Below are 19608 nucleotides of genomic sequence, written 5' to 3'. Positions count from 1 at the left end.
TTCGAAATCATTACAACGAAATAATCAGTATTCTCCTTTAAAATGCCACAAACTGCTCATCAACTAAAAAGGGTTTATTTTCCAGAAATAAGAAGACTCTGTTCATGACATAAATCACAAATCAAACTAGAAACTGCACAATTAACGGAGGGTGATTTATCCAAGGTAGCATTAAGAAACAATTAAGTCACACCCAAAATAATTTTATTACAATATAAACTTGCCAATCTACTGAATACTTGTAAAAAAAAATAAATAAAAAAATAAAAAATAAATAAAAAAAAAACACACCACGATTATTTATGGCCGTGTAGCAGTTGTTTCTTTTGTCCACTATATCAACATGGCTGCTCACCCAGGAAGTCTCTGGATTTACACAGAAATCTTTCTCTGCTTTTGTCTTAAATCTGAAAAAAAAAAAAAATGTTCTAATTAAGACTTCAGAAGATTGTTCAGTGGAAGTTCACTTTACAGTCTGAAAATGAAACAATAGCTAAAATGACACTCACACAATAGCACGTCTGGGACAGCTGCTGCTGGTCCAATAGAAAGACACCACTCGTTTCACAGGAATCGTCACATTACTGAACTCTAAACAGCAATTAGTTTGGGCATCAATTGCAGAGGGAGCTGAAATATGAAGATATTCAGAATCATCACAAACCTATTTTTCATGCAAAAATTTAAAAGACATTTTTTAAGAAGATTTCAAGCTGTTATATCTATATTTTTTAATCACCAAATGCAACAAATTAAAACCGGTCATAAATATTCTGAAAACAACACTTTTGTTCTAAATTAAAAATGGAAGAGAGCCCTCACCGTTTGAAGTCACCTGCACAGAGCAGATCACCAGGAACAGCAAACACATCAGGCTTCTCATTCTTCAAGAGGTTTCTTCACAATGACAGAAATAATCTGTAGAAGTTCTATAGAGCTTGAAGATCTCAGAGCTGTTGTGTCCAGAATAACATCGGAGCATCCTCTTATATACATAGACATAAACATATTCCTCCAAAGACTGTCAGGTGGAGGTTACAGAAGATCCAAACGCAAAAGGTAGCCTTCAATAAATACAGTCCTTTATTATAACAAAACAGCCGAAGGTAGATGGCATAAAATGGAACAAAAAAAAACATTCTCTTTAAACTTGACCGAAGAGCCTCTGCCAGGCGGGGCAGCGCAGAACAAAAACTTTCTAACAGGACTCGCAAAGGAGAAGGATTACTCGAGAGAGAAGTAACTCCAGATGAGGCTCTCCGGCTGGGGACAGGGACAGGCACACTAAGCAACTGCTGCTGCTGCTGTGCTGCTGCTGCTGCTGCTGCTGCTGCCTGGCTGCTGCTGCTGCTGAGCAGCGCTTGCTGCTGCTGCTGCTGCTGCTGCTTGCTGCTGCTGCTGCTGCTGCTGCTGCTGCTGCTGCTGCTGCTGCTCTGCTACACAAGATAGGACAAGACAGGGTTATGGTTGACAATCACACAACGGCATAGCTTACACAATAATCCGACCCAGAACAGAGAGAACAAACGCCAGAAATAGACTGGAGTAATTGACAAGACACAGGTGAGAGCGCAAATCAGCGAAGCGCTGATTGCGATGAGCAACGGTGAAGACAGAGCGCAACAGTTGTGCGCGCACTGAAGTGAGAGAGAGAGAGAGCTAGGTGAAGAGGAAACTAGACCCAGATCCTGACAAAAGACATCATGTAAATCGATTTCAATCAATCACCTTTATTTATATAGTGCTTTAAACAAAATACATTGCGTCAAAGCACTGAACAACATTCATTTGGAAAACAGTGTCTCAATAATGCAAAATGATAGTTAAAGGCAGTTCATCATTGAATTCAGTTATGTCATCTCTGTTCAGTTTAAATAGTGTCTGTTTTTATTTGCAATCAAGTCAAGATATCGCTGTAGATGAAGTGACCCCAACTAAGCAAGCCAGAGGCGACAGCGGCAAGGAACCGAAACTCCATCGGTGACAGAATGGAGAAAAAAAACCTTGGGAGAAACCAGGCTCAGTTGGGGGCCAGTTCTCCTCTGACCAGACGAAACCAGTAGTTCAATTCCAGGCTGCAGCAAAGTCAGATTGTGCAGAAGAATCATCTGTTTCCTGTGGTCTTGTCCTGGTGGTCCTCTGAGACAAGGTCTTTACAGGGGATCTGTATCTGGGGCTCTAGTTGTCCTGGTCTCCGCTGTCTTTCAGGGCAGTAGAGGTCCTTTCTAGGTGCTGATCCACCATCTGGTCTGGATACGTACTGGATCCGGGTGACTGCAGTGACCCTCTGATCTGGACACAGACTGGATCTGGTGGCCACGGTGACCTCGGAACAAGAGAGAAACAGACAAATATTAGCGTAGATGCCATTCTTCTAATGATGTAGAAAGTACGGTGTTATGTGAAGTGTTTCCGGTTCCGGTTTACCTAATTAATGCAGCCTAAAAATCCTTTAACGGATTTGGATATTAAAAGCATATTAGTATGTTATGTGTATGCCAGGTTAAAGAGATGGGTCTTTAATCTAGATTTAAACTGCAAGAGTGTGTCTGCCTCCCGAACAATGTTAGGTAGGTTATTCCAGAGTTTAGGCGCCAAATAGGAAAAGGATCTGCCGCCCGCAGTTGATTTTGATATTCTAGGTATTATCAAATTGAGTTTTGAGAACGTAGCGGACGTAGAGGAGTATAATGTAAAAGGAGCTCATTCAAATACTGAGGTGCTAAACCATTCAGGGCTTTATAAGTAATAAGCAATATTTTAAAATCTATACGATGTTTGATAGGGAGCCAGTGCAGTGTGACAGGACCGGGCTAATATGGTCATACTTCCTGGTTCTAGTAAGAACTCTTGCTGCTGCATTTTGGACTAGCTGTAGTTTGTTTACCAAGCGTGCAGAACAACCACCCAATAAAGCATTACAATAGTCTAACCTTGAAGTCATAAATGCATGGATTAACATTTCTGCATTTGACATTGAGAGCATAGGCCGTAATTTAGATATATTTTTGAGATGGAAAAATGCAGTTTTACAAATGCTAGAAACGTGGCTTTCTAAGGAAAGATTGCGATCAAGTAGCACACCTAGGTTCCTAACTGATGACGAAGAATTGACAGAGCAACCATCAAGTCTTAGACAGTGTTCTAGGTTATTACAAGCAGAGTTTTTAGGCCCTATGATTAACACCTCTGTTTTTTTGAATTTAGCAGTAAGAAATTACTCGTCATCCAATTTTTTATATCGACTATGCATTCCATTAGTTTTTCAAATTGGTGTGTTGTCACCGGGCTGCGAGGAAATATAGAGCTGCGTATCATCAGCATAACAGTGAAAGCTAACACCATGTTTCCTGATGATATCTCCCAAGGGTAACATATAAAGCGTGAAGAGTAGCGGCCCTAGTACTGAGCCTTGAGGTACTCCATACTGCACTTGTGATCGATATGATACATCTTCATTCACTGCTACGAACTGATGGCGGTCATATAAGTACGATTTAAACAATGCTAATGCACTTCCACTGATGCCAACAAAGTGTTCAAGTCTATGCAAAAAAGAATGTTGTGGTCAATTGTGTCAACACGCAGCACTAAGATCCAATAAAACTAATAGAGAGATACACCCACGATCAGATGATAAGGAGCAGATCATTTGTAACTCTAAGGAGAGCAGTTCAGTACTATGATACGGTCTAAATCCTGACTGGAAATCCTCACATATACCATTTTTCTCTAAGAAGGAATATAATTGTGAGGATACCACCTTTTCTAGTATCTTGGACAGAAAAGGGAGATTCGAGATTGGTCTATAATTAACAAGTTCTCTGGGGTCAAGTTGTGGGTTTTTTTATGAGAGGCTTAATAACAGCCAGTTTGAAGGTTTGGGGGACATATCCTAATGACAATGAGGAATTAATAATAGTCAGAAGAGGACCTATGACTTCTGGGAGCACCTCTTTTAAGAGCTTAGATGGTATAGGGTCTAACATACATGTTGTTGGTTTAGATGATTTAACAAGTTTATACAATTCTTCCTCTCCTATAGTAGAGAATGAGTGGAACTGTTCCTCAGGGGGTCTATAGGGATTTCTGAGTATCAACATTGCAGAATGAGAGTTTTTTAGCCTCTTTCTTTACCTCATCTTTTTCTGCTTTCTACCCATCTTAGAGAGTTTGAAGGTACTTTTCTTTCAGTTCACTGAAAATGTGCTTGAGGAAAACAACACACAGCTTCCTTTTTTTCAGGCCTTTCATTTCAGAGCTAAATCTAATGATTAACACAATTCACAGTTTTATTCTTGTACAAAAATATACTCTGAATAGACGATATGTGGATATTTTACTTTGATAAATGATTTACTTTTGATGATATTCTAATGTTTGAAGATTTGTGTTGGATGTGCCCTTATTCTCCAGTGATTATTAAAATAACTTTTTATATGTATATCTCCATCGTCGTGTGTCTTGATTTACACACCAGCACGTGTTACAAAATAGCGGACCTAAAAAGTGTGTTTAGCTGCGATTTTCTTTCTTTTTGTTTTGTTTTCTCTCTTTCCCGGACATGACTATCCCACCAGTCCGACTCCTATGCCTGGAGCAGTTAGACACCAGGTGTGTGAGCCAGCAACACTGTGCATCGTGGGATTACTGGTGGAGATCGAGGGCGTGGAGGAAAGCCCTGCCCACACTTCTGCGACTGAGGGTGAGCTGCAACTGCTTTCTGAATATTATGTTGAGGAATTTTTCAAATGGACCTTATAGACTGGTTTGGGGAGGTAATTCCTAATTTTCCTGTGTCTCCGCTGGTTCCATCCAGCCCTGAATCTCCTGTGTCTCTGCTGGTTCCGTCCAGCCCTGATCCCCCTGTGTTCCCTCCCAGCCTCCCTTTCCCGCCTCCTTCTAGACCAGTCAGTTCCTCTGCTCCATCTCTTCTGGTTCCGTCCAGCCATTTGGAACAACCTCAGTCAGCGCACCTCAGTTTGTGCGCTCTGGTCCGCCTCGGGACTTCCAGTCTCCCAGCTCCACCTTGGCGTGAGGATCCCTGTCTCCACTTCCAGCCTGCGAACCCCTGGACCCCACCTCAATACCTCCAACCTTTCGGCTCCGCCTTAGCTCTTAGCTCCCTCTTCTCCACCATGGCCCGGCATTCCACCTGCTCCACCGGTTTCCCTCGTCACTCCGGCTCCACCTTGGTCAGTCGTTGACCATCTGCCGCCTCGGGACTCCATTCCTCTTGGCTTCACCTCGTCACTACATCCCTCCGGCTCTCTCAGGCTCCTCCTTCCCTCCGGCTCCACCTCCATCCTCAGTCTCTCTGACTCTGCAGCTGTCTCCCGGGAGGGGGTGAACTTCCATAGTCATGAACTTCTATTACTATGTTTTTCCCTATTTTGGTCATGTTCTGTTCCTCGTTTTCTTAATTGATTAATCCCCACCTGTTTCCATTCCCCTGATAACTTTACTTGTGTTTAAAAACCCTGTCTGTTCAGTTCCTTCTTGTCCACTATTGATGTGATGTTATATTCTAATGTATGAAGAGGTGTTTACATTAGTTTGCATATTTGCAGTATAAAGTTATATAGTTACTCTGTGGTTTGGTCTGTTATAGACCTGTAAAAATAATAAAATATAGTTGCTTGAAAAGGCCATTCAATTTCTTATTTGGTTTCTTATTTGACTATAATTTGGATATCAATAAAATAAAATAAACGAATTATGAGCTTGAAAAGGTTGTCTGAGCACCTTTGTGTGATTATGAGTTATCCATTGTGTCTTTCTGTGAAAGTGCAAAACTAGTTTGAATCTGGCAGTTTGTGACATCAGCAGAAAAAAGCAAGAATCTTAAGCATTGTTTTATCATTTATCATCTACTTTAATACTGTATCATAACACTGACTGAGATATTTAATACAAATGCTTTGTTTCATAATAACAAACATTTTAATATAATGTAATATACATGCAATAGAGAATAAAACATTAGTGTAGTACATTTATGATTATTTTATCACTGATATTTATTAAAACAACTGAACCAATCACCTAAATGATTCTGTAAACAAATTATTTTATGTGCACATTGGAAATAACACAATGATTAAATATACAATATGAAATGTCAAATAGAAATAGTGTTTCCTCTTTTATACGGTCCACTTTATCAACATGACTCTTCACCCAGGGGCTCTCTGGATCAGCACAGAACTCTTTCTCCGATCTGGCTGAAACCTGAGAGGAAAGACACAAAAAATAAGATTTTTGATTAAAGTTTTTGTAATGGAAAAATGAATTGGCTTTGCAGTTTGAAAATGAGATAATGTTGATGATACTCACACAATAGCGCATCTGGGACAGCTGCTGCTGGTCTTGTAGTAAGACTTCACTTGTTTCAAAATAATCTTCACTTTAGAGAGCTCTCCACAACAGTTTGCCACATCAGTTGCAAAGGGAGCAAATAAATAAATGGTGTTGCATCATGTAAGTGTAAAAAAAAAATAACTTGAATAAACACCCATAAAAAACATATTTGTGTGTAAAAGTCTTTTGAAGCATTTACAGTTATATAAGTAATTGTGTGATAAAAGGATTTGCACAAATGTCTTTAATTTATTTATTAGATTTTTTTGAGTTTAATATTTATTTACTAAATGTTTTGTATCACACCTCATATATAAAACTAAAGTAAGTTTAAATACAATCTAAATAAAAAAATAAATACTACATTCATAAAAGGAAAAAAGAATGACAATATTTTTTTAATTAATTTATATTTTATTAAAAAAGCTGGATTTATTTACATACATTATTTGGAGAATATATATTAATATACACATCAGAAATATGATTGTACATACAGTATGAAATGCAGAGATCAAATAGAAACAGTGTAGTTTCTTTTAGACTGTACGGCTCTGAGTCTTTGCTGTAGTATCAGTTGTCAATGCAGCAGAAGTAGATTCTGTAGCAGATGTTTGTGTAGCATTTGTTGTTGATTTGGCATTGGATTCTGTAGCAGATGTTTTTGTAGCATTAAATTCTGTAGCAGTTGTTTTTGTAGCATTTGTTGTTGATTTAGCATTAGACTCTGTAGTTATTGTTTGTGTAGCATTAGATTCTGTAGTCATTGTTCTTTTGTCCACTGTTTCAATATGACTCTTCACCCAGGGGGTCTGTGGATCAATGCAGATCTCTCTCCCCGGCAATTGTCTTAAACCTGAAGGGAAAAACATGATTTAAGTCAAAGACTTCAGAAGAGTGTCTCATTAATGTTTACTTTCTAGTTTTTAAAAATTAAATAAGAGTTAAGATGACACTCACACAATAGCGCGTCTGGCACAGATGCTGTCGGTCTGATAGTAAGACACGACTTTATTCACAGGAATCTTCACTTTACTGAAGTCTCCACAACACTTTGAGTTTGCCACTGCAATTGCCAGGTTAGCTGAAATATGAAGATATGTGAAATGTCAAATATCTGTATTCATGCAAAAAGATTATAAAACTGTTATAACAATATTTTTAAATCACCAAATGCAACAAATGCAACTAAAACTTGCGTAAATAATCTGAAAAAAAACAAATTTGTCATTTTATCTTGATTCAAAATGGAAAAGAGCCCTCACCGCTTGAAGTCATCTGCAGAGAGCAGAAGATCCACGAACAGCAAACACATCAGGCTTCTCATTCTTCAAGAAATTTCTTCACAATGACAGAAAGAATCTGTAGAAGTTCTGTAGAGCTTGAAGATCTCAGAGCTGTTGTGTCCAGAATAACGTCTGAGCATCCTCTTATATACACAGTCAGAGACATATTCCTCAAAAAGACATTCATGTAAATCCAGTTCTGAGTAATAACATTGAAGAATGAGAGGTGGTTTTAGCTCTTTATTTCTGTCATCTTTGTTCTGCTTTGTCATTAATGTAAAAATGTGCCTAGTACTTTTCTTTCAGTTTCCCTGAAAACGAGCCTCAGCAAAACAACACACAGCTTCCTCTTTCCATGCCTGTCAAGCTCAGCATATTTAAATGATCAATTATGTATTCTGCTATCAATATCAGGTGCTAAACCTTCACCACTTATTCACATATAAATCTGCTTAAGGTGTTTAATTAAAACACTAAACATAAGATGTTGGAACAAAAACCCCTTGCTCTAAGAAAACACAACCACTTCTTGTTTCTAGTGACACTTGTTGGTCTAACAGAGAAGTGAGAATAATTCAGGTAACAGTTAAACAAATTCACAGAATCAAAATATGCAAATATAATAACAAGAAAAAGGGCTGCTTTTCATTTGCAGTTAGAGTCAAAAATATTGTGATCTACTTGAGGGTTTTTTGAGTGTGCCTAAAATGAAAATTTGTCTTCTAACCCTAATGGCATGTAAACATTTTAGACTAACTAAAATCATACCAGTCTGGTTTTTACAGTACAGATCTAGATGTATCTGTGCATCTGGACCACTCTGAAGTAGTATTAGAGATAGTGTGGATTTAAGGAGTGCTTTTGGCATTTTTCAGAATTGGGAAAGTCTTGTGCACTTAGTTCAGGTGGTATACGCAAGTTCTCAAGAGGCCAGGTGTGAGTATTGCAGGCCCTTTAGCTCTGCATACTGTATGTGTGTATTTTTTATTTAATTTGACAAATTATTGAAGTATCATTTAACATTGACTTCTAAATAATAATAAAAGATAATCTAAATGCATATAGTTGAGGATAATAATGTTAATTTTATCATTTATATTTTATGGGATATCTTAAAACAAACACATAATTTCATTTCAAATGTCCAATAAACGTCAGAACACATTGAGAGTTGTTTTAAAGGGGCACTAAGTAGGAATTACTCCCATCTAGTGGTGAAATTGTATTTTGCATTCAAACTAATTTTGCTCTCCAGCGCCTCGCTTTTTCAAATGCGCGTTGCATCTACGGTAGGCGATATGTACCAAAAAGCTTTGACGGGATGTCTTCTAATAGCACTTCGTCGAGTTTTTCCTTCAGGTGAACAGGTGTGTTATTTCAAACAAACTGCAACATGACAACTAACAAACGAATGTTACAGTATGAATTACTGACTGTGGAAAACATGAAATATTGTAATTAGTAGTTATGTCTAATTTATTCGTTATATTTTCTGAATTATATGCATTGTTAGATATAAAAAAAATATTATAATATAGATTGTAACACTGACTTACCTGTCGAGAAGAAAACTGGCCACTTCAGCGTCTCTTTTGAAATCTTTATCCAGCATTAGCTCTTTCCACCTAGAAAAAGCTTCCCCGACATTAACTCTTGTTTTCTGTAATCTACGGTCACGGTTCCTTTTACGTTCTATTTTTGACTGTTTTGGCAACGATGTTTTCTTCTCCTGTGGCGCGGCATATTTATGGTCCATAATAAGAATGCAATCCAGACTTTTAAACTTGCCGGTGCAGTTTCAAGCGCCTCTCACTGCTCTGCACCTGCGTTTCTGGCTCTGACCAAAAACGCGCTGTGGAAACGCGTTGGCTTAGTACTTTTTGTCCCTCTCTGCTATTATAGTTTTGCAAGATGGCGGAACTACATGGAAGCCTCCGTCGACCTACCCGTCCCATGTATATAAAGATAATAAATTCTTCATTTACAAGGATTAGTTTAAACATTGGCATAGGTATTTGTACACCATTGAGTGCATATTTATGAATAAAAATATTGATTTTAGATAATAAAATACCTAAAAAGTTACTTATTGTCCCTTTAAGCTCCTTTTTCCGCATGATCTTATTTATGTTTTGCCGTCCAGGTGGAAATATGGCAACTTTTCTTTCAGATTAAAAAAAATAAAATCAAATATGCTTTAGAAACGCAACACAAAACTTTCAATTTTTTTGGCCTTGTAATGTTCATGAAAAAAAAAAAAGTTCAGGAATCAATGTGAATTTCAAACACGGACTTCATATTTTTATATGGTGTGTATTTCAAGAAAATGGATGGAAGTATTATATTATGATGTGTACACATCATGACCAAGACAGATTAAATACCGTTTCTCCTGAAATTCAATATTTACATGAATTTAACGGTGTTCATGTTAAAGGTGTTTAAGGAAGCAAATATCACCATCAGAAGACACGTTTAGAAAACATTTAATTTATTTATTTTTTATTAAAAAAAAAAAAAAAAAAGAAAAAAAAAAAAAAAAAAAAAAACCACACACACACACACACACACACACACACACACACACACACACACACACACTACAATGCAACCTCATTTGTATAGACAAACACGAAAAACATGTTTCATACAGCTGGTATAAAGAGAAAACAATTTAACCAAAATAAACATTAATTATAAAAATATATTCTAGAGTAATAAAAGTACAATAAATCTACCTATAGAAATTAAAGAATAAGTAAAGCCATTTCCCATTAAATACTGGATAATTTCTCCTTTCTATGGTCTGTCATGACTTGGTTGCAGAGATGAACATTGAAAAGGAGTAGGACGATGTTTAGGTAGCTAGCTTGAAGCCAATGGGGCTGTCAATAAGAACAGGTCCAGTCACTCTGATGTTAATGTCTTTATTTTCCTTCTTCAGCAGGTATTAGGTATGGGTGTGTATGCAGGGGTGTATGTGTATAAGCGTGTGGTTTCTACAAAAATGACAGAATTACTGTGATTTAGTTAACAATAAACATAACATTGAATTCACAGGAGAAAATGTAATTTAAACAGTGCATAAGGCCATCTACTCATACTATAAATCTCAAATACATATCTAAAGAACATGCTTAAGCAGGAAATACAGCAAAATAAACACACTTAGGACAAACTTAAGAAAAACAGAATAATAATTAAGTGTCAAACAAAAGCACTTACATGGTCAAATACACACACGCAGGGAAAAACAAAGGAAAAAGAACTCCGTCCTCTGCACAGTGCATCCATGTCAAGGGGCAAGGAACTCGACCGGAAGTTGAAGTCGGGTGGGGGCTGCCATCTTTTAGCAGAACTTCACATGCGTTAGCATTCCCATTGACCCCCATTCATTTTGGCGTCACTTTGACAGCGAATAACTTTACATCTGAGGCGTTTAAAGACTCCGTTTGTCCATTATTTATTTCTAAAGATACACGACAATGTATAAAGGGCTCCATTACCTTCTATGTTACATTATGGCCCCGTATAAACAGTTTTTGTAAAAAATAGGCTAACGATTGCGTCAGAACCACTCGACTCTCTGTCGTATTACCGTACAGACAGGAGGAGAAGCTCGCAGGCAATTAACTTAATATGGCTCACTGGCGTTACATTTTAAAATACTATACAAAATAATTAATCAGAATACTTACTCCTGCTCACTCAGGACAAAGAACTCCCCGCTCAAGCTCGCCGTCTCTGCAAGATTAACGATGGCAGTTTGCACGCACAGCTACAAGAACATTTACATCTGGCAGACAGGTTGCTGACGTCGTCAAGCTTCGTTTGAGTCTGCGCGTCAGAAACGGAAGTGCTAAAAAACGCTAAAAATGGGCTTCACTTGTCTCAATTGAGTTCCAATGGGGTCGCTGTGTCCATTTCTTTTACTGCCTATGATCCATGTGCACCAGAATAAAGGTGCTTCCTCTGTTTAATGGCGATTAACTCCAAAGGAGCAATATCGCCACCTACTGTGTTGGGTGGCAAATTATCCTTGGGTGATAAGTCTGAAGTTTAAAACTATTTCCTCTTCCTTCTTTCACTTTTGGACCATTAACTAGGTTTCCAGGTTGAACCCTACTCTATCATCCCACATAAATCATAATTATTTATCATACCTGCAATTGAGGTTTCATTGAGCTTCATCCGGCGCTGCGTGTTCAGCTCCTCCGTCCACACTCAGCCTCCATGGCAGGTTCAACATTTCAAGTATATCATATTCTAAATGCCAAACCTGAATCATATATAAACGTAATTAGTGCTCTATACATCTGTCTATCCATTAATCCTTTTCCTAAAATATCCTCATTCTTCATTCTATCCTCTCCATTCGTCAGATGACTGAACAAAACATCCCGGAAAATATTATATTTACTACAAATAAATAATACATGAAATACATTTTCAAATACACCACACACGTCACAATCCACTTTCATGTAGCCCCATTATTGCCAGTTTTGAGTTTAACCCAGTATGTCCCAATCTTAACCTAGACAGCAATACTTTTCTATTTCTTCCCTGACAATGTATCCTGCCTACGGTCTGTGTGATACTATAAGACCATCTCCCTGTGCTACTACTGTCCCATCTAATTTGCCACTTCTTCATTAAATTTCTCTTATTCATGCTCCCCTCCACATTTTGCACACCGCATTTTCCCTTTGCAAACAGCAGCAGTATGACCTATGCGCTGACACTTATAACAACTCAAAGGAGGGGGTAGATACTCCCGTACCACATAACTCATGAAACCTAGCTTCACCTTGACTGGTAGATTATTATCTTCAAAGTGTAACAGCACAGAAAGACGATCACATTTTTCATTATTTTTCCATGTCGTCAATCTTCTAGCCAAAGCAACTTCAAATCAAGTTTCCTTTTACGTCTCCCATATACATTTAAGGGTACTGCTGAAATAACGCCACATTTCTTCACATCTATTCCAGCACAACTTATTTTACCACCACCTAGTGTTTTCGGTTTTAGAATCTTTGCTTTCTGATTTTCATCTTTACATTTAATCAAGACTCTTCCATTGCTCAAACATGCTAGCCCTTTCACTGACCCCACTTCTTTTTCTATCGCTTTTGATAATTTAACAGGATGCATGTATTGCTCTGCTTGTTTGACAAATGTAATCATAACTTTCATTTCCTTTTCCTCACGGTTTCTCATCATCCTTTGCCCTGAATCCCTGATTTTACTTGTAACGTTACATATTTTTTCATATTCAGACTCATCACCCATGTTACTTCCTTTTTTCCTTTTATTATATCGTACTTCTTGAAAGTCCATATCTTGATTTCCATCATCCGAAGAATCGACCATTAGGTCCACCTACTTCAACTCAAGAACCATTCCGGTTTTGTCCTTTTATAATCTATTAATTTGTCCTGACGTTTCCTCCTGCTCCGGCTCGACTGTTGTTTGTCTTTAGCGCCTCGACGCTCTCGTCAATCGTCGTCCTGATCCGCGTCTCAAACCAGGAAGTCCTGCCCCCCACTTGGCTCCCTCACCGGCAAGAGCTTCACGGAGGACAGTACTATTTAACTAAACAGAAACACGTCTAGAGATTAGCAAATAAACAACAGAAATAAATCTAATGACCAGCAAAGCTGTAGGATCTTCAGCACTCCGGCGACTCGCAACACGTCCCCGAATAAAGGTGCTGTGGGCACAGGTGCTATTTATAGTGTCCTAATTGGCTTGAGATCAGGGGGTGGAGCTAGAAGTTAATCGTAAATTAACAAGCCAAGAGGGGTGTGGCACATGCTTGGCACCTTGAAGCTTAAGGACACATAGCTTTTTAACAAACATGATGAAGTTATGAGACTAATAAGAATAATAAACCTCTATATACTGAACCATATAAAGTCTATAGAGACCGCTTTTACAAGAAATAAGTCAGCAGAGTTATTGTGAATGAAATAAATGGTGTTGCACCATATAAATTTAATAAGAAGAAGAAGAAGAAGAAAAAAAAATCTCTCATTCATAACTTTTCCATAACATTTGCGTCTCTTTATTATAAAGCAATGTAAAGTATATTTTGGTTCAGATCAGTTTTGCTAATCTCACATTTGAGGAGGAATTTTAAGCGCTCAACATGAAACCTCAATTGCATCAGAGTAACAAACTTCTTCACTTTGCATTTGATCCATATTAGATTGCAATAAAATGATTTATTAATGAAGAGGTGACTCTGAATAAACACCCATAAAAAACATATTTGTGTGTAAAAGTCTTTTTGAAGCATTTACAGTTATATAAGTAATTGTGTGATACAAGGATTTGCACAAATGTCTTTAATTTATTTATTAGATTTTCTTTTGTTTCATATTTATTTACTAAATGTTTTGTATCACAAGTTTAAGTTTAAATACAATCTAAATAAAGAATAAACACTACATTCATAAAAGGAAAAAAGAATGACGATATTTTTTAAAATTAATTTATATTTTATAAAAAAAGCTGGATTTATTTACATACATTACTTGGAAAATATATATTCATATACACATCAGAAATATGATTGTACATACAGTATGATATGCAGAGATCAAATAGAAACAGTGTAGCTTCTTTTAGACTGTAAGGCTCTGAGTCTTTGCTGTAGTAACAGTTGTCAATGCAGCAGAAGTTTATTCTTTAGCAGATGTTTTTGTAGCATTGGATTCTGTAGTTGTTGTTCTTTTGTCCACTGTTTCAATATGACTCTTCACCCAGGGGGTCTCTGGATCAATGCAGAACTTTCTCCCCGCAATTGTCTGAAGCCTGAAGGGAAAAACAAAAACATGATTTAATTCAAAGACTTCAGAAGAGTGTCGAGTTGATGTTTACTTTCTAGTTTGAAAATTAAATAATAGTTAAGATGACACTCACACAATAGCGCGTATGGGACAGATGCTGCTGGTCCAATAGTAAGACGTCACCAGTTTCACAGGAACCTTCACATTACTGAACTCTCCACAACACTCTGAGTTTGCCACTTCATTTGCCAGGTTAGCTGAAATATGAAGATATGTGATTATCAAATATGTGTACTCATGCAAAAAGATTATATGCTGTTATAACAATATTTTAAAATCACCAAATGCAACAAATGCAACTAAAACTTCCATAAATATTCTGAAAACATTACATTTTGTCTTGATTCAAAATGGAAAACAGCCCTCACCGCTTGAAGTCATCTGCAGAGAGCAGAAGATCACGAACAGCAAACACTTTAGGCTTCTCATTCTTCAAAAGTCTTTGAATTAAATCATGTTTTTGTTTTTCCCTTCAGGCTTCAGACAATTGCGGGGAGAAAGTTCTGCATTGATCCATCTTCAGGAGAAACCCCCCTGCACTCCCCCCACTCACCATCATGAACAGCCCTGTGACTGCAGTGGAGTCATTCAGGTTCCTGGGAACCACCATCTCTCAGGACCTGAAGTGGGACATTCACATTGACTCCATTGTAAAAAAGGCCCAGCAGAGGTTGTACTTTCTCCGCCAGCTGAGGAAGTTTAACCTGCCACAGGAGCTGCTGAAACAGTTCTACTCCACCATCATTGAATCCATCCTCTGCACTTCAGTAACTGTCTGGTTCAGCTCAGCTTCTAAATCTGACCTCAGTAGACTACAGAGAGTAGTCCGGACTGCTGAGCGAATCATCGGTTCAACTCTCCCATCTATTCAAGAACTGTACTTATCCAGAGTGAGAAAAAGGGCTGTCAAAATCACTCTGGACCCCTCACATCCAGCACACTCCCTCTTTGAACTGTTGCCATCTGGTCGACGCTACAGAGCACTGAGCACTAGAACGACCAGACACAGGACCAGTTTCTTCCCTCAGGCAATCCATCTTATGAACAGCTGACAATAATGGCGAACACACTACACTTTATATTTATATACACACACACTTTATTTATCTAACACACATACTTAGTATACACTTAAATTTTGCACACAATATATATGTACATACATAACTTCACTTTGTAATATACCTGCCTACAATTGTCATTTGTATATTGTCATTCACTGTCTACATATTTGTATTTTTTATTCTTTTATTATGTGTTTTATGTTCTGTCGCTGTCATTCTATTGTACTGCGGAGCTTCTGTCACGAAAACAAATTCCTCGTATGTGTAAACATACCTGGCAATAAAGCTCATTCTGATTCTGATTCTGATTCTGATTCTGAAGAAGTTTCTTCACAATGACAGAAAGAATCTGTAGAAGTTCTGTAGAGCTTGAAGATCTCAGAGCTGTTGTGTCCAGAATAACGTCTGAGCATCCTCTTATATACACAGTCAGAGACATATTCCTCATAAACACATTCATGTAAATCCATTTCTGGGTATCAACATTGCAGAACGGGAGCTGTTTTTAGCTCTTCCTTTTTTCTCATCCATTTTCTGCTTTCTGGCCATGTAGGATAGTTGACGTTACTAGGTACTTTTCTTTCAGATTCACTGAACATGTGCTTGAGGAAAACAACACACATCAGCTTCCTTTATTTTCCAGCAATTACAGGGACAGGGGCTCAAATGTTTTATTTGAACTAAAATATGCAGAACTAATGAAAAGAGGGCAGCTGTTTATTTTCATTTAATGAGAAAAAATGGTGTGATTTACTTAGGAGTCAGCTATTCACTTTAAAACCCTATCTATCAAATAAATAATAATTAACCAATCTTTTTTCTTTGTTTGTTTGTTTCTTTCTTTCTTTTTTGAGTAAAAGAAAAAAAGTGGAGTCTCCAGAAATTTTTGATCAACAAGGTCCTTTGAGAAACAATATAGACCAGTGGTTCCCAACCTTTTTCAACTCGCGGCCCACACAACCAAACACATATGTTTGCGCGGCCCACTTCAAAAAAATTAACTGACCCCGCTATTGTTGGGTTAATAACTTAGTACTCAGAAGCTAGATTTTAAACTATATTTATTGAATAAACTAGGGCTGTGCGATATGGCCAAAAAAAAACTATCGCGATTTTTTTTATCAATTTTGCAATTGTGCTTTTACAGTCATAAATGCATTCAGGATTAATTTGAAACATATTTCCAAAAGAAAACCAATCAGAGCTTTATCAAAAAGTTGTAACATCTCTAGAACAGACATAAGTCAAAATTATCACTATAGTGAAGATGTAAAAAAATGTATAGACTTTTGGCAAAAAAATAAATAAATAAATAAAAAAATCCTGTAGACAGGGACTTTTTTTTTCTTTTTTGCCATGCATTGTTCATAGAGCTCATTAATTGTAGCGGTGCCTCAGGTGTTTGCAGTGTGTATACAGTATGTGTATGCGGTCAACAGTGAGAGCGCATAAATATAACGCGAAAGCACATTAAAATAATGCACGAGTGCGAATCTCTCTGTTCGCAGCAGATTTCCTTTGCTCTGTCACAAAACCAGTCGTGCTTGCTCAGATACACGCTGCTTTGCGAGGAGAGAGTGTGCACACTTAAAATGTGTCTCCTCTCACTTAAACTGCATCCTGTTCACTAACAAATTCACTCTATGCTCATGTGTTAGACATGAATTATTTTCGCACGTTTTTATTTCTAGCCTTTTACCGCAGTGAGAACGCTCTGATCCGTCAACATTGGCTCAGAAAAAAGGCGCATCACAGACAGTGTGTGAACCTGGAGTTAGGCATATGCGCACGCTCAAATCGTGATTTTAGGACGTTTTCTTTTAATCGCACAGCCCTAGAATGGACTGGAAATGAACAGAAAATAATTGGCGGCCCACCTGCAATACCACCGCGGACCACAGGTTGAAAACCACTGATATAGACAATAAGACAAGATGAGTTTCTCAGAAGCTTTCTGTACATTTTCTTTCTTTATTGATTTTTGTTTTAGGATACAATTATAATGCAAGCAGTCCATTCCAAATTGTCATCTTGTAATCTTATTGTTACAGACATGCCAGGCTCCAACACCACCCAATCACAGCGCACGCCCTCACCTGAATACTAATCACACCCACCTGCTCCTCATTCACCTCCAGGACAGGTTTGAGAACCCCTGATCTATATTCCAGATTCATCTTTTAGCTTTTGTCATGCCATGACTGCAGGACAGTACCATGAAAAACATTGTATATCAATCTATATACTGTCTATATTAAAAATGTCTAATTCTATCAATACCAAGAATATAGTATTTTAATTCTTACATGAGAAGGGAAATATGTTGCCATTTTTATACAATATGCAATATGTTTGTCATTTTTATACAATTAATAAGTCTGACAGCTATGTAAAACAAATGCTTTGTTTCTTCATGATACATGCATTTGAATAAAATGCAATATGCAATAGAGGATAAAAACATTATGATCATCATTGATATTTTATTTAAAAATCACATGAATTATTCTGTCACTAAAATAATTTATATACAAATTGGAAACAACACAAGGTTTGAATATACACTATGAATATGTGTTTTTAGTTCTTTCTTTTTCTCATTCGTTTTCAGCTTTGTCACTCATTTGAAAATGTGCCAAGTACTTTTCTTTCAGATTCAGTGAAAACATGCTTCAGAAAAACTCCACACAGCTTCCTGTTTTCCTTGCCTGTCAATCTCAGCATTTAATTAACTAAATCTGAAGATTTTAATGATTAAATCAGAATTTTGCTGTCATCATATATCAAGTGCTTAACCTTGACTCCGTACTCACATATAAACCAAAAGACCTTGATTGATGAACTGGTTTAGGTTTGTTTAATTAAAACACCTAACTCAAGATGTTCGACCACCAGAAATAGGAGCAAGAACCCCTGCTCTCTAAGAAAAAAAAAAACAGCTTCTCATTTGCAGTTAGTTTCTAGAACAAATTATGCCGCGCCAGTAGTAAGAAAGTCCCCTGTTTCAGAAAAATCTCCACATTAGTGATCTCTAAACAGCACTTTGATTGTACCACATCAAGTACTAAAATATATCAAATTTAAAAAATCTCATGTATCAGTTTTTTTTCCATGCACAAAAAAGACAAAGGTTTTTGAGAATAAGTGGCAACACTAAATTGCAACAAGTAAAGCTAAGAGCTAAATAAATAATCTGAAAATAAAACAGTCCTCAAGATCATCTGCTCACAGCAGAAGGGCACCAGAAACAGAAGACATCAGGCTTCTCATACGATCAATGAACAATGAATCAAAAAGAAATCCTGCAGATCTCCAAGCTTTCTGTAAAAAAGTTACAAAAGAATGAATAAGATACTGTCACAGTGTCTGGGTTGTATTCCCTGGGAATCCACTAGGTGTCCTCCTTCCCCACGGTGTCTGTCACTTTATGAATCACATCCCTCACGTCCTTTGCTTAATTTGCACCCAGCTGTCACTAGTTACTAATCATTACACTCTGTCTAATTCCCATTAGCGTTTGTCTCTCCTTGAGTATTTAACCCGGTCTGTCTTAGTATGTGTTACGTAGTCCTTATTTATTCATGTCCGTCAGTTTGTGCCCTTGCCTTGTCTTCTTGTTGTGTTTATGTTTTGGATGGATGTTTCCTAGTGACTCCTGCCTGGACTGTTTATGCTTTTTGGATTATCCCTTAAATAAAGACTTACTCGCAATTGGTTCTCTCTCTGTGTTTCCTTGGATCAGACAGATCAGACCAACGCACCAGATTGCTGCCAGGCCAGCGCCACAGCACAAGATGGCTGCCAGCCCAGTGTCATGGCCCAAGATGGCTGCCAGTCCAGCGCCACAGCACAAGATGGCCGCCAATCCAGCGCCACAGCACAAGATAGCCGCCAATATAGTGCCACAGCACAAGATGGCCGCTAACCCAGCGCCGATGCCCAAGTTGGCCACCGGTCCAGCGCCACAGCACAAGATGGTAGCCAGCCCAGCACCACAGCACAAGATGGCCGCCTGTCCAGAGTCATGGCCCAAGATGGCTG

The 19608-nt window shown here is 37.8% G+C and overlaps 2 protein-coding genes and 1 long non-coding RNA gene across 3 annotated transcripts in view; all 3 read right to left on the bottom strand.

Annotated features, from left to right (window-relative positions):
* The window catches only part of LOC113042854 (monocyte chemotactic protein 1B-like), a 1615-nt gene extending 732 nt beyond the window's left edge, over window positions 1-883 (bottom strand). Inside the window, exons 1-3 of the mRNA XM_026201843.1 lie at window positions 823-883; window positions 510-630; window positions 292-407 (exon numbers count right to left, since the gene is read on the bottom strand). Coding sequence (XP_026057628.1) covers window positions 292-407; window positions 510-630; window positions 823-883 — 298 coding nt within the window. The remainder of the gene's footprint in view (window positions 1-291; window positions 408-509; window positions 631-822) is intronic.
* A 6314-nt stretch (window positions 884-7197) lies between these two features.
* Window positions 7198-19608, bottom strand: part of LOC113043506 (uncharacterized) — a 34420-nt gene continuing 22009 nt past the window's right edge. The window contains exons 2-3 of the long non-coding RNA XR_003275741.1: window positions 7321-7444; window positions 7198-7216 (exon numbers count right to left, since the gene is read on the bottom strand). This is a non-coding gene — a long non-coding RNA (uncharacterized LOC113043506). The remainder of the gene's footprint in view (window positions 7217-7320; window positions 7445-19608) is intronic.
* On the bottom strand, window positions 14195-14932 carry LOC113043503 (C-C motif chemokine 22-like). The gene is made up of 3 exons (XM_026202937.1): window positions 14872-14932; window positions 14577-14700; window positions 14195-14468 (listed from the first exon to the last, which is right to left on the bottom strand). Exons 1-3 carry the CDS (start codon window positions 14930-14932, stop codon window positions 14336-14338), a joined length of 318 nt encoding a protein of 105 aa, XP_026058722.1. The 3' UTR covers window positions 14195-14335.

This window comes from Carassius auratus, chromosome 25 (assembly GCF_003368295.1).
Source record: "Carassius auratus strain Wakin chromosome 25, ASM336829v1, whole genome shotgun sequence".
NCBI lineage: Eukaryota > Metazoa > Chordata > Actinopteri > Cypriniformes > Cyprinidae > Carassius > Carassius auratus.
Note: the sequence above shows the minus strand (reverse complement) of the source record. Positions and strands in the feature narration are given on the sequence as shown.

Excerpts from the sequence above, each read along its gene's own strand:
- LOC113043503 (XM_026202937.1), bottom strand. The coding sequence starts at position 14,932 with ATGAGAAGCCTAAAGTGTTTGCTGTTCGTGATCTTCTGCTCTCTGCAG. Across the intron at positions 14,701-14,871 it reads TCTGCAGATGACTTCAAGCG|CTAACCTGGCAAATGAAGTG; the intron begins GTGAGGGCTGTT and ends TTCATATTTCAG. Across the intron at positions 14,469-14,576 it reads TGTCCCATACGCGCTATTGT|GCTTCAGACAATTGCGGGGA; the intron begins GTGAGTGTCATC and ends TTTTCCCTTCAG.